The 14,260-nt window shown below is 33.0% G+C and overlaps 1 protein-coding gene across 1 annotated transcript; it reads left to right on the top strand.

Moving 5' to 3' along the window:
* The first annotated feature begins 13,033 nt into the window (after positions 1-13,033).
* LOC124369407 lies at positions 13,034-13,699 on the top strand. The gene has a single exon (XM_046827412.1). The coding sequence runs from the start codon at positions 13,034-13,036 to the stop codon at positions 13,697-13,699; it is 666 nt and encodes a 221-aa protein (XP_046683368.1).
* Positions 13,700-14,260: the final 561 nt, after the last annotated feature.

Below are 14,260 nucleotides of genomic sequence, written 5' to 3'. Positions count from 1 at the left end.
ACAACTCGAAATGTCATAATACTGTCATACATTTATATGTCAGAATATACCTTAATATAATCGGTTCATAATTAAACTTCTTTGAATTACATAACATAAGTAGCAGGAAACACTGAGCAAAACATTTCTATTAATCACCTTGGTTTTGTTGGATCTCGAATTGAATGAGTATCACTAGATTTGTGGCCACAGTGGCAACCATCGATGTTAAAATTTGTCTGTTGATATTAACAAATTCTCCAGCAGAAAACTCAAGGTGTTTCTTTGAGAGCTGCAACGAAAAGGAATTTAAACTGTTTTCTCAGTCCCGGGTTCACGTTCGTGTTAGTTATTAACTTGCAGATTACTGTGTTTGTCTCATACGCAGCTTGAGTGACGTCAGAGCTTGAGGACACGACCATACATAAGAAACATATCATTGACAGTGACCAGAATATCTCAATAGATGTTGGCAGCCTGTGGCGGCCATATTGTTTTGGAGTCTGCTGTTTCATTAGTATATTGCTGTTCAGCGAGTGCTGCAATTTTATGACAAGCTATTTAATAATGACAAGTTGCACGATTGAGCAGTATGTTCAGATGATTAAACTTTATTATCAAAATGAGTGTTCACTAGTTAAAACTTTACGTGAGTTGCGACCATTTTACGGAGGACACGGAAGCCCTTCAATGTTAACTCTTCAACGTTTGGTTGCTAAATTCGAGAGGACCGGTTCGGTAAAGAATCAATATACACCCAAACGTCAAAGGAACAGCAGATCGAGGACGTCGCCGCTGTCCGTGATTGTGTGCAGAGGAACCCGAGGCAGTCAAATCCTCGCCGTACACAAGAACTCGGCCTTCGCGCTAACTCCAACTTGTCTAATTTTTAATCATGATTTAGGCCTGCATCCGTACAAAATCCAACTGATTCGGGAGCTCAAAGTTTATGACCATAGACATCGCTGTTTGTTCGCCATGTGGGATTTGGAGTGTTTGGAAGAGGGCACTAATTTCGGCGGAAAACTTATCTTCAGCGACGAAGCACATTTCTCGATGAATGGCTATGTTAACAAGCATAATTGCCGTACGGGACAACGCCAGCCCAAAAGAGATTCACCAGGTAGATGCATCCACATATCGCTACTGTTTTGGTGCGGGTTTTGGGCTGGCGGTGTGATTGGTCCTTATATTTTTTGAAACAATGTTGGTGAGGCCAATTATAGTATTACATTAGACATTAATGTAATGTCAACGGCGAACGCTACAGAACGATAATAACGGATTTATTTTGTCCCAAATTGAACGATATGGACGTAAACGACATGTGGTTTCAGCAGGACGGTGCTACACGCACACGACGAACAACATCATGAACATTTTGCATGAACGATTTGAGGGTATGGTGATCTCTCGCAGAGGTTACTGTCCTCCAAGATCGTGCTATTTGACGCCCATAGACTTTTTATGGGGTTTTCTAAACTCACAGGCCTATGCCAATAGGCCTCAATCAACGGAAGAACTTAAGATTTATAACCCAGGCCATTACTCAAATTCAACCGGATTTATGCGGCAGAGTAATTGAAATTTGGACTCGAATTTGTACCATTGTGAGAAACCGCGGTGGATATTTGAACGATTATCATATTCCATATATAATGGCATTCATGGGCCTTTCGTATAAAAAATAAATTTCTTTAATATACCATACATAACTTGTTTTATTTCATCTCAACATAAACCCGCCCAAATGAGAAACCCTACATCTCACCAAGTGTCAAGACAAATAGTGCTATGAAATATCTCAGCGTGACACTGGATATTTCTCATGTTCTGGGACTAAATCTGTGTCGCTGTAAAAAAAGGTGTCGGTTGCTACCACAACTTTGAGGCGGCAAATTGAAAATATCGGCATGAATACGGCCTTTTACCTACGTCCATAGAAATTAAATTTAGGAACGCTAAGTTTTAAGATTTAAGTTCTATAACTATCTGAGTGGAAACCTTTTTAGCTCTCACACTCACCCTCTACGCAGCCTTTTAAAATTTAATATAATAGAGTAAGCACTACCAATACAAATATTGAGTTCGACTCCATTTCTACATCAATCATTGAAGCAGTCCCATGTGAAGCCATTCAGTAAAATTTTCCTTATACATATGCCTAAAGATACAGGAACACCAACTTTTGTAATGAGAATTTTCCGTTGGTGAACATTTACACATGCATACAAACATTCACTGGTTGCATTATTTGAGTGTTCATTTTTTTCTCCCTTTTCTAATAATTAAATGAAATAAATAAACGGATTTCAGGTAGTTAAGTATTTTAGATTTAAATAAAAAATGAAGAATACATTTTAAAAAGAATTAGAAAATATAGCACAGTGTATTAACAAAGAACTTAAATAGAATGCAAAGTGTGAAATATTATTAAATAAACTATTATTTATTGATGACATATTAGTAAACGTATTTTCTAAATTGTATGCAATAGTATGTTTAGATTGTTAGGTTAGTGTGTTGCTACTATTTTGTTTGCTTTACAATTAGGAAAATCTTTAGAAAAAAGTACTATTAACACGCAAATCGGGAAATTATTTTTTAAATCTTTATCGCTGTATAATACATGGCAATTGGTTTAAACGTAAGGTTTTCTAACTTTACGAAGGATAAAGCATGTACCGGGTTTATTAAATTATAACCGTAATAGTGGAGGAATAAGCTTAGTGTTACTAAAATTATTGAGATGAACAGAAAACAAAGAGTTAAAGGTTATGAAATGCATTTGTATGAACAAAAATTAAATAAAAAGATCTCTTGAGCCTTGAATTTCCATATAATTTACTTTTATACGCCAATTTTCAGGTTTCTAAAACATTGTGATTTAAGGTCAGATGAAGGATTCTTTACCGGCAATCAAAAGGAGTCAAGAGTCAAACATTCTTTATTCGTGATAATCTTGTTACATGGAATAGTTTCAAAAATTAGTTTTAAAGTAAACAGTAAATTATATACAAAGAAATAACATTTTTATATATTATTCAAAAATATGTATATTATCAAAAAACTCCAAATAACTGTAAATTGGTTTGTTTCCGAAATGGTTTGAGCTTTTGTCTGAAGTGCTTTACAGACAACAGTCCTTTGTCAACAGGTAAAAGGTTGAAAAGCTTCACTGATATCACCTCAAAACTTTTGTCAGTTCTTGCGTATTTATGAAATTTGATGAAGAGATCCTGTCTATGTCTGGTATTATGCTCATGTATATCTTCAAAGGCTAAACAGTTTCCAATATTGCATCTGACATAACTCAAACAGTCAAGTAAAAACATTGCTGGCAAGGTCAAAATTAAAAGTTTTTTGAAGATTGGTCAACAATGTGCTCTAGGTGGGGCTCCTGCCATTACCCTTAATACTCGCTTTTGAAGAACCAGTAGACGAATAGCAGTAGAATGGTTACCCCAGAGAATGGTACCATATGCCAAGTGGCTACGAATATGGGCATAGTATACGGTAAGCTAGGCCTGAATTGATATGGTGCTCTGAGAGTAAATATTCCGCTACAGATTTTCTTGACGAGCGAGCTAATGTGTGTCTCCCATCCCAAATTAGATTCAAGGTGCCCACCAAGGAACTTGCCAGCCTCAGAATGCATATTTCTAGAAATGCGATCACTAGTGCGATTTGATCTAAATTTTAAGTCCACCGTTTTAGCGTCTAAACACTTTCTAACTCCAGTATTATCCTACCTACTAAAAATGTATTTGTTTTTATATATTTGAGACCATACAATATTATTCAATGATTCATTGTCATGTAGAGCCGGAATTTATTTTTGTAATGCAAAGACACAGCAAACAAGATTTTCTAGCTTTGTCAGAGTGACCAACCTTCAATGAGTTGTAAAACAAGAAATAACTAAGGAATCATATAATATAAAATTGGTCTCTTGACAGCTGTCACAAAATTATTATGAAATGATTGTAATTAAAAATTAAATTAATTAGGTTTTTTCTGTACCACATCCCTTATTAATAACTTCCCCATTGTTACAAGTACGGTAAAATTTATTTTCATTCTTTCATATATAAGAAGTGAATGACATTTGTAAGGAATATTATTTAGAATCGATGTATTTTATATCAAGTTAATTTTTAGAGCTTTGTGTTACGTTTTAGGTTAGTTTTTGGAAGCACTTGTATGAAAATTACAATTTTTAACTCTTGTTTACACAGTTGTAAATAAATGATTTCAATTTTGTTTCTTTGTTTCTATATTTATTTGAATAGCGTAAGTGGTTAGTCAACGTACGACCAGAAGTCGATAGTAAATATTAATGCCAGCAAGACCAAGCTTATGACATTCAAGAGAACCACCTCCTCAATTGATTTCAACTACTCCCTTGATGACAAGCTTCTTGATCATTGTACATCCATATAGTACATCTTGGAATAGTTCTCGACTCCTCTTTTGGCTACAGTCTCCATGTTGACCAATTATGCTGCCGAGCGTCTGGTATGATGGGGCTGATTATGAGAACTGCTAGGCATGGCCTCGGCTCTAATGCTCTTGTACTCCTCTACAAGTCCCTTGTCCTCCAGCTGCTCGAGTATGCTTCAGTTGTTTGGTCTCCTTACCAAGTGGGCCTCATTGACAGACTGCAGTCCGTGCAAAATAAATTCCTTAGGTATTTGCACTGGAGAGAGCCTGATAGGCCTCTGAACTTGCTTCGGCTACATCCACTGGTCGTTAGAAGGGAGGTTGCAGATGTTGTCTTTCTTTATAAGATTCTCAACTTTGTGGTAGTCTGCCCCCCTCTTTTGGAGCGAATTTTCTTTTCATCTCCCCTCTGGCACAAGGTCGCGCCGCCTCTTCGAGCTGAGCCACTTAAACCGCAACTATCTCCAGTTCAGCTCTGTCCCAAGAATACTTCGGCTTGGCAACGAGGTGTGCAGTGAAGTAGACTTTTTCTGCAATCGACTGGGAGCTTTGAGACGTGCTGTGTTGACAGTGAGGCTGGCGACATTTGAGTCAGAGTGAGCTTGCCGAGTCCTGCACAGTATTACAGTATTACAATAGTCACTCCATTGTTATCTTTGATGATTTAGTCTATTACTGTTATCATTATTGTTATTGTTGTATTATTATTTTTTATTACTTGTTACATCACTACTTGTTATTGTTATTGTACTATGGTTATTTGTACCACTTTCATTATGTTTCACATTATTCTAGTTTGATCTTGTTATATCTGTTTATTTCACTATGTCGTAGGCATGGTCAATTGCTGAACTTGATTTTTCATACTATATTTTTTTATGATAATTTATTACTGCTTATTACTAGTCATCTTAAGTATTGTAATTTTGCAAAATGGTTATACCGTGGGAATGTAAATAAATAAATGGCGATCGTTACGGCATAAAACAATATGGCGGCAACAGAAATTAAGTGGGGCAGGAATGGGCCACTTTTTTATTATTTGTTTATGCTAGATGAACTTCATCGTACTTGGTTGGTCGACGGATGCAGACGTAATCACTTTCAATAATTAGTGTTGTGTTAAGAGCATAAAATAAGAGCACCTAAATAAGAGCATAAGGTCCATAATCCTTCGTCTTGAGTGCAGGGACTGGATTCCTCAGTTTCTTAACAAGATGTTCCAATTACAGTAATATGAGATTGGTCGTTTGTAAATGTTATTAATGGTTACAACAGTAAAACTAAATACACCATATTATGCAAATCAAATAAAAAATAATCTTTTTTAGATTAATTACACAAATAACTTATAAGTTTAATAATAAAAACCGAAATTGATAGATGTATGCGGAAATATAAATGGTAAGGGTTTTGGGAAAATTAATATTTCATTAAAAATTAGTTATATTAGTTGGGCTATAGCCTAATATTTTCTACAATTTATGCCACATATATTTTTCTCAAAATAAAATATTAGGTGCAATAATTTTAGCAAAGACAAACACATCAATGATAGTTACATGCTTCTGTTACACGTATGAACAATTATGTTGCATTACTTGTTTTATTAATAATATATTTAAATCAATATTATTGTGTGCATTACCATACACAGTTTATGGTAAATAATAAGTTAGTCCCATATGGTGTTCATCAAATATAAAAAAAGATCTATCGTCTTTTACAACTCGAAATGTCATAATACTGTCATACATTTATATGTCAGAATATACCTTAATATAATCGGTTCATAATTAAACTTCTTTGAATTACATAACATAAGTAGCAGGAAACACTGAGCAAAACATTTCTATTAATCACCTTGGTTTTGTTGGATCTCGAATTGAATGAGTATCACTAGATTTGTGGCCACAGTGGCAACCATCGATGTTAAAATTTGTCTGTTGATATTAACAAATTCTCCAGCAGAAAACTCAAGGTGTTTCTTTGAGAGCTGCAACGAAAAGGAATTTAACTGTTTTCTCAGTCCCGGGTTCACGTTCGTGTTAGTTATTAACTTGCAGATTACTGTGTTTGTCTCATACGCAGCTTGAGTGACGTCAGAGCTTGAGGACACGACCATACATAAGAAACATATCATTGACAGTGACCAGAATATCTCTGAAACGATTCCTGTTACGTCTTTTATTAAGATATTCATAAAGAGAAAATATAGAGATGAGGTAACAAATAGAAAACCATAGAGAATGGAAGCCAATAACAGGTCACTGCAGAAATCACTGGCTTGGCATACAGCATCACAAAGTAAGTGGTAGGCGATCATGATAGATTTAATCCTGCCGATGGTGTCACGATCCTGAGTGAGACGTAGTTGTGGTGGATTCCGGTGTCGCATCGACTGTCTACAAATTTCATTGTTCACTTCTTGTGTAATATTTATGTTGATGATTCTAAATCTTTCGATCAAGCAGCGAGTGACAGGTTGAATATGGATCAACAAACAAGTTTGCCCACAGTGTGTGATAAGGAAACAAATAGTACTCAAGTAATTAAACTTTATATTTGTGTCAATGTCTACCAAAGATAAGAACGTATATACCCGTAATGCTTGAACTATGATAGGAGTGGCTATTGAAATAGCAATGATTGCAGCAGATTTCACTCTCAAACTGCATTTAAGTGACGCCAGTTGCAGATTGCGATAAACCCTATACAGAGTGTTGCAGACGTCTAGGAACTTTGGGTACTTCCTGCCATAGCTGTTGAACGTTACTAATTCTATCCAGATGCCAGAGACTGCGAGTAAAGTTGTAGTGAAAAGAGAAATGTTTGATTCATTTCTATTTAATATGTATGAGTCTCTGTTTGTAATTATCATGTAGATTTCAAAGCCCCGAAACGCTGTTTGAAATATAGTCACTACCAAGCCCAAGCGGAAAACTGCAGGACAAAATGTCAGCTTCTTAGTCCCTGACGGTTGTATCGCATACATCAGAGGGAACCTCATAAATACTTGGCAAAAGAAAACACCTCTTTCTGAAAGAAAACTCATATTGACATAAAGACTATATAAATCCTACAACATTAAATGTTCACAAGCATACACATGTATATCAATATTCGGAAAGCGTACACTTTCCGAATTTAACGTAAATGTATTTCATAATACGTAAATAGCTATGAACATAATTTCTATAGCACTAATAGCGTAATAAGTAACACTATTTATATGATATATAATAAGATATCAGTTTTCTTTATCCAAAATAATTTTTCCTATCGTGTATTTTAGGGAGTTGAGATACAAACCTAAACATAGTGGTTGTGTAAATAACTGTATTCATTGTAGTTCTTTTCTTTAAAATACAATAAAGTGATTTGTACTCCCTCTCTGATAGCTGTCAATATGACTGAGTGGATCGATTTTGAATTAAAAATGAAGACATTGACAATAATAATGCTCTTATTACACGTGCAGCACACTTCATCATATAATTTTCTTATTGTATAATTCTTTATTTATTACATACATACTTTTCTAATTAGAAATAGTGTTATTGATTTGTCAATAACATTCTAACTATGAAGATATTAGTTTATTAAAATGTAATATAAGAGTTGATTTATTGTAATACTATTTGTAACTTTCAATATTAGGATTGTTACATATTACTTTAGTGTTTAAATAAACATGATACTAGTAATTTGAAAATTAAACTTTAATTCAGTACAGTAATTTTGACTTTGCGTTATTAAGTTTGGTTTGGAGGTTTAAATTTTAAAGATATACCCCTTTAAATTTACCTGGAAGCATAAAAAAGTATACAAGGCCTAAATAAATCGACAAAAGATAAATTTATTTATGGCATGTGTTTAGTAAGACAAAATACCATCTTAGCGCTCAACACACACACACACACACACACACACACACACACACACACACACACACACACACACACACACACACACACACACACATATCCATCGTAAGTAGAGGTTATTTTTTAGAGATGAGTTAAAAGAGAATTGTCAATAGTATTTCTTAAAAGAGATTTTTTTTTATTTTGAGAATCCTTTCTTCCAGAAAAACAGAAATGGACTCAAAGTTTGATATTTCTCTATAATCCCAGCCACACACTATCTTTCTCCAAATATGCCATGTGTGAAAGATACTGTATTACATCCTAATGAGAAATTCTCTATCCATCTTGTTTATATAATTTAACTGTTGTAGGCTAAAATTTAAAACAGGGAAACTTGGAAAATCTAAGCACGTTCTTTTGTTAGATTTGAACCTCTTATAGAAGAGGTCAGATACACTTGTACATAGAGTAATATTTGTTGTAAACATAACGCCGTAATTTATTTTAAAACTGTTTCAAAATATAAAGAAAAGTGTATGTTAAATAATCTATTTTCACTTGTAGTTAATTTAACTAGTTGCATGAAGAGCTTATTACACAATAACGTCTGGTCGTTACAAACATTCACACCGCTTACACCACTCATGTACTAGAGCTCACTAGTGTACACATTGTAATATCTTGGGTCATATATGGGTTGGTACAGATTTCAATTGTTACCCGTGGTTTGTATGATATCGTTGTCTATAATCGGTAAAGTAAAGTAGATTATTGTGATTCGTTGTCTGGTACAAACATCTGGCCATCCTTTATGAAATTGGTAGTGATTGTTTAAAAGTTGTACTAAATTTGCTGTTCATATTTAATTTGCTTTTTTTCCCTAACTCAATAAAACGTATGCTTTGGGGTATTTTCTGGACATGTATTCTATAAAGATTCTTTTACCAATCGACCTGTGTACATGGAAGTAACAAATAATAGTTAAAAAGTAAAATAAATTCAATTGTTCCGAGCGTTAAGTGCACGCTATATATTTACAGTATTCTTATCTTCATCTATTTAATCGAAATTAATACCATCGCTCATCCAATAGACGTAAGACCATTTGACGGTTATTTATAATATAAATATATAATATACATAAATAAAATAAATATACAATATAGTTTATGTTAATTAATGATAGAAAAAATATGACTAGTTTGTTTATGTATTTTTAGGTAAAATAGCAACACGTAGAATCTCAAACTAGGTTAAAATGTTTATTCTGAAAAGTTTATTTTATACTGATATCGCGTTTTAACAATACAATTTTTAGTATATATATATATATATATATATATATATATATATATATATATATATATATATATATATATATATATATATAAATTACCCTGCCAAAAATATTTATTTCTTAATTAGACTTTCAATAGCCCAAAATAAATTAAAATTAAATAAATAAAACGAAAAAAATTAAATTAACTAAATTATTTAGGTTTCCGCTTTAAAGATTTTGCTATTTAAATTTTTTTAAAGATACTATTTTATTTGTTCTAATATTTTTGAATACATTCTGCATAAGCTGTTCTATATTTCAACTTAGATCAACCAATACTTTATTATTCCCATATTAGAGGTTAGTCAACACAGGAAGCATCTACTGTACTTCAGTCAGCTGTTGAGACATCTAATCACTAGAACATTTATGGGGTGTAACAGAATTCATCCAATAACGAATTAAGACTATTTAATAACTCTAAATTGTCACGGAATATGGTTTTTTTATTAAAAGGACACTAAATTAGGTTATTTCACTTGGTTTTTATAGTTATTTCCTAATTTATCAGAAGTATAATTATACGTCCTACATGGTATTTTTATTAATATTTAATTGTATTTTCCATTTAAATACAAAATATTTCGTTGTAACACACAATAATAACACTATTTAAATTCATCCTTCAAATATAGTGTTATATAATTGTTTTTTTTTTGTGTGTTTATAACTTTAATAATATAAAACATTTTGATACCTTTACATTTAGACCTCCACCAACATGGCCGGTTTTAGAAACATAAGATTGTGTGCCTACACAATGAAAATTCATTCCAGACTCCTGTATTCGTATTAGTAGTTATGTTTCTATCAGTATGTTTTGTTAGTGTCCGGAATAATGTGCAAAGAACTTACATAAAGTTCTAACCATGCTAGGCCACTTCATTAGCTGTCTCTGTAAATAAAACGTTTTAGCTTATTATTATTAGCTCATTAAGAGAGTTAGTTTATAGAATAGTACTTCAAAATAGAACTTAAAAGGCTTTTCAAAGGATAAGGGGTGTGAAAACATTTCTTATATCTTAAATGAACCATCAAACTCCAGATACTTGGAGTTGATTGACTAGTTAACGTGCAAGTTCAGGAGTCAAGTCTGTTAGAGTGTCAGTAATTAGGCGCTGCTGAACAAGCGTAGAATTTGGGTTTTAATACACGAAACATTTTTTGTTAACTTCACCAAGGGTTCCCACAACTTCTGTAGAAATAGGTCCGTTCACCGCAATGATTATGTCAAACACCATAGTGAACTCAATTCTGCTACTGATGAAACAAAACGAGAAGAATCTTGTTTTTACTGAATGGCTTCTATAGTGTATTAGAAGAGCTCTTTGTGAGCTAGCCGGAAATGATGTCTAAATGATGCAACTCGTCGGTTCAGAAAGTTCACTAATGAACGTTTCAGCTACATCTGATCTAGATCTAATTCCTTAGCCAATTGTTCAGTATTAACCATACAACATATAAGTGGTATAAGAAAGCAGTAAAGAAAGCAACATGAGTTTATTTTTGTTTACAAAGTGATACAATTTTGATACTTAAAGTAAAGTATTATTTTGTAATTTTTAACTTGAATTAATTATGTAAATAAATAAATATGTTGTTATAGATAAATAAGTATAAACACACACACACACACACACACACACACACACACTTTTCGTATTTCGACAATGCAAATATATAGATATTCCCTGTAGATTGCATTCCGTGAATGGAGAAGAAATTATGATCTGGACAATATATAACATGGTTAAAGAACAAAATTACTGCGGAAGGATAAATTTAATTATTTAATATTAGTATGTATCAGAAATAACAACAACCATTTTTAGAGTACATAAATGAAAGAAATTCTGAAATAACAATCTTCCCTGACATTATTTGATAAATCAAAGCAAATTTTCACTTTGTTAATATAATTATAATGTAAAACAAATATTTAGCTTGAGATGTGTTCTTACATTTATAATTTAAAACAATTAAGTAAACGTAACCATTACTTGAGACGTATTAATATAAATGCTAATGCTTAGGTAATTTTTGATAAGAAGGATACTTTTTTAATAAAAAACTAATTTCAAACTTATCAGTGTGTATATTTATTACTTTAATGATGTAAGAATTTAATATAAAGACACATTACTTTATATAAGTACGTTGATGACGTAGATGTTTTAATGTCCTAAGGTTTGGGCTTTATGAGAAGAGATCATTTAAATAGAATTCAATTTTAATGAATGAGCTTTAGCAAAAAATACCACTCAGGAGGCTAGAAAATTTAAAATCTGACTGCCTGTCTATTTTTCTATTTCACATATCTATCAGTATGATATAACTATTCTTTAACATAACTATAATATGAAAATATTGCATGAAGCTTCATTTCTATATAAAATACATTGAGTTCGATGATGGTCAATGCTATAGGATTTAGCTGAGCTTTGTAAAACCTTTTACTTCGGTCTTAAGGGGGAAATGTACCTAAAGAGAAAATAGCAGAATAAATAAATAATTTAACGAACTAAATACTTTCACATTATATTTTAATATCTGGCATTTTATTCATAGAATAAAGTGAAAAAAACTTTTGGAAGTGATCGTTTAAATCCGGTGACAAGGTTTAATTTTAGTGGGATTTTGAGTTGAATTAAACTCTGAGGTTATAGGGTTCGTTAAAATTCAGTAAATACTCTCTAAGGGTTACTTAAACATTCTGAAGAGACCAAAAAGTAGTTTTTAAAAAATAAGTGAAACCATATGCAAACTTTCTGATTTATAAAATTATGAGAACATGCCAAGTATATCCTTTATTGATGGGCTTTATTTGTTTACAAGTTTAATTTTTTTCACTCTGTTTAATAACCTTGGAGTGTGGAATTAACAGTAATACACAGTCCTTATCAGTCGCTCGAGCAGTCCGGATGGCTCTGGGATAAGCTCCGTGAACCTGCCCACCGATCCGGTCTGTGCTTGATGCGATTTCGTTTCCTCGCGATTGAAAGTTATTACTCACCGTTTTAGTTATAGTAGTTTAAATAAAGATTTGTGCCAATTAAATAAAGTGATTACCTTATATTATGAGAGTTGAAGATTCTCTTTTACCATTTTTATTTAATGTAAACATTCGGTAACAACATGGTCGAAAAATGTGCGAAGTGTAACACTAATCTGGAAAGTGTTGAAGACATTGTTGCTAAGTGCAATGATTGCGGTGGCCTCTATTACCCAGCTTGCTGCAAACGGACGCTGTGAAGAGACTGTGAAGTAAAAGGTCACGTGGCAGTGCGATTTGTGTGAAACAGAAAATGCATCATCTCCCAGTGGCAAATCTGACACTACAACATTAAGTTGGGACAACGTCATGGCTTTGCTTCAAACTATTAGAAAATATATTGCAGGTAATATGAAGGAATCAAGGGAGCGTTTTAGCGGCTTAGAAACACTAGGGCAAGAGGTGAAGGACGTAGTTGAGGAATTTAGAGTAAAAATCCTAGTTTTGGAGCAAGAGAATACCGAACTGAAGAAGAATATGGTGGATAACATCCAGATGAATAAAGGAAATAATCAAGAAATTCGTCTTTTAAAACGTGAGCTCCTTGAACTACAACAATCCGCCCATCGGAACAATATCGAAATAAAAGGCGTGCCTTCCTCTGGTAAAGAAGATATACTCATGGTCATGGAAGCCATTGCGAAAGCCTTAGATGTGCCGTACAATAGGGGTGAGTTAGATGTAGTCCACCGTATGCCAACGTCTGACACCCACCATCCAACTATCATCGCAGCTTTTATGTACCGTGGCACCAGAGACATGTGGCTTGCGGCCGCTAGAAAGAAGAAGCTGATGACTACAGACATCTCTACTCTCCTGGAGCCTGGCCCTGTGTATATAAACAGTCATCTCACTTGCCATAACAAGTTCCTTCTGGCGAGAGCCAAGCAACATGTGAGAGACGAAGAAGTTGGAAGCAGTATGGACTGTCGAGGGAAAGATCCTGGTTCGGAAGGAAGAAGGAAGCCACGCACAGAGAGAATGAGAAGATCTGGACGGTATAGCAGGGTGAGATAAGAACCAAGAATCCAAGTCCTAAGGGCAGCATTTTTTATATTCAACAGACAGTATTGTTTTCTTTACACTAGCTTAAATTGGTTTTATAAACTCGGGTGCATGAGTTTATTTATTTTTTTATTATTTCCATATTGTGGATACAATTTAGAAGATTAATGTATTTCAGTTTAGGTATTGCTGTTGATAATTAAATTGTTAGTTTGAAAATGTAAATTATAAATAAGCCACGTTATTTACTAAATAAATAAAGTATATACGTTTTGTTTAGTTAGACAAAAATTATTTGTTATCAATAGCTATTTTAAAGTTGCTATTATCACTCTAAAACCAATATTATTTTGAACAATTATTAGTCTAAGTATAAAAAATTATAAGTTTTGAATCTCAGTAAATATGTCAATATCTTATTGTTTTTATATTATTTTGGATTGTATTCATAATATTTTTATTCACTAAATTGGTTTTCTGTACATAATTTTTAGGATAAACAAACAAAGATTAATAAAATTTTTCATTACTAACTCAAAAAATGTTGTGTGTTATGTAACTTAAAATTAAGGG

Source organism: Homalodisca vitripennis, chromosome X, assembly GCF_021130785.1.
Source record: "Homalodisca vitripennis isolate AUS2020 chromosome X, UT_GWSS_2.1, whole genome shotgun sequence".
In the NCBI taxonomy this organism is placed as follows: Eukaryota; Metazoa; Arthropoda; class Insecta; order Hemiptera; family Cicadellidae; genus Homalodisca; species Homalodisca vitripennis.
Note: the sequence above shows the minus strand (reverse complement) of the source record. Positions and strands in the feature narration are given on the sequence as shown.

Coding starts and splice junctions, on each gene's coding strand:
- LOC124369407 (XM_046827412.1), top strand. CDS start 13,034: ATGAAGGAATCAAGGGAGCGTTTTAGCGGCTTAGAAACACTAGGGCAA.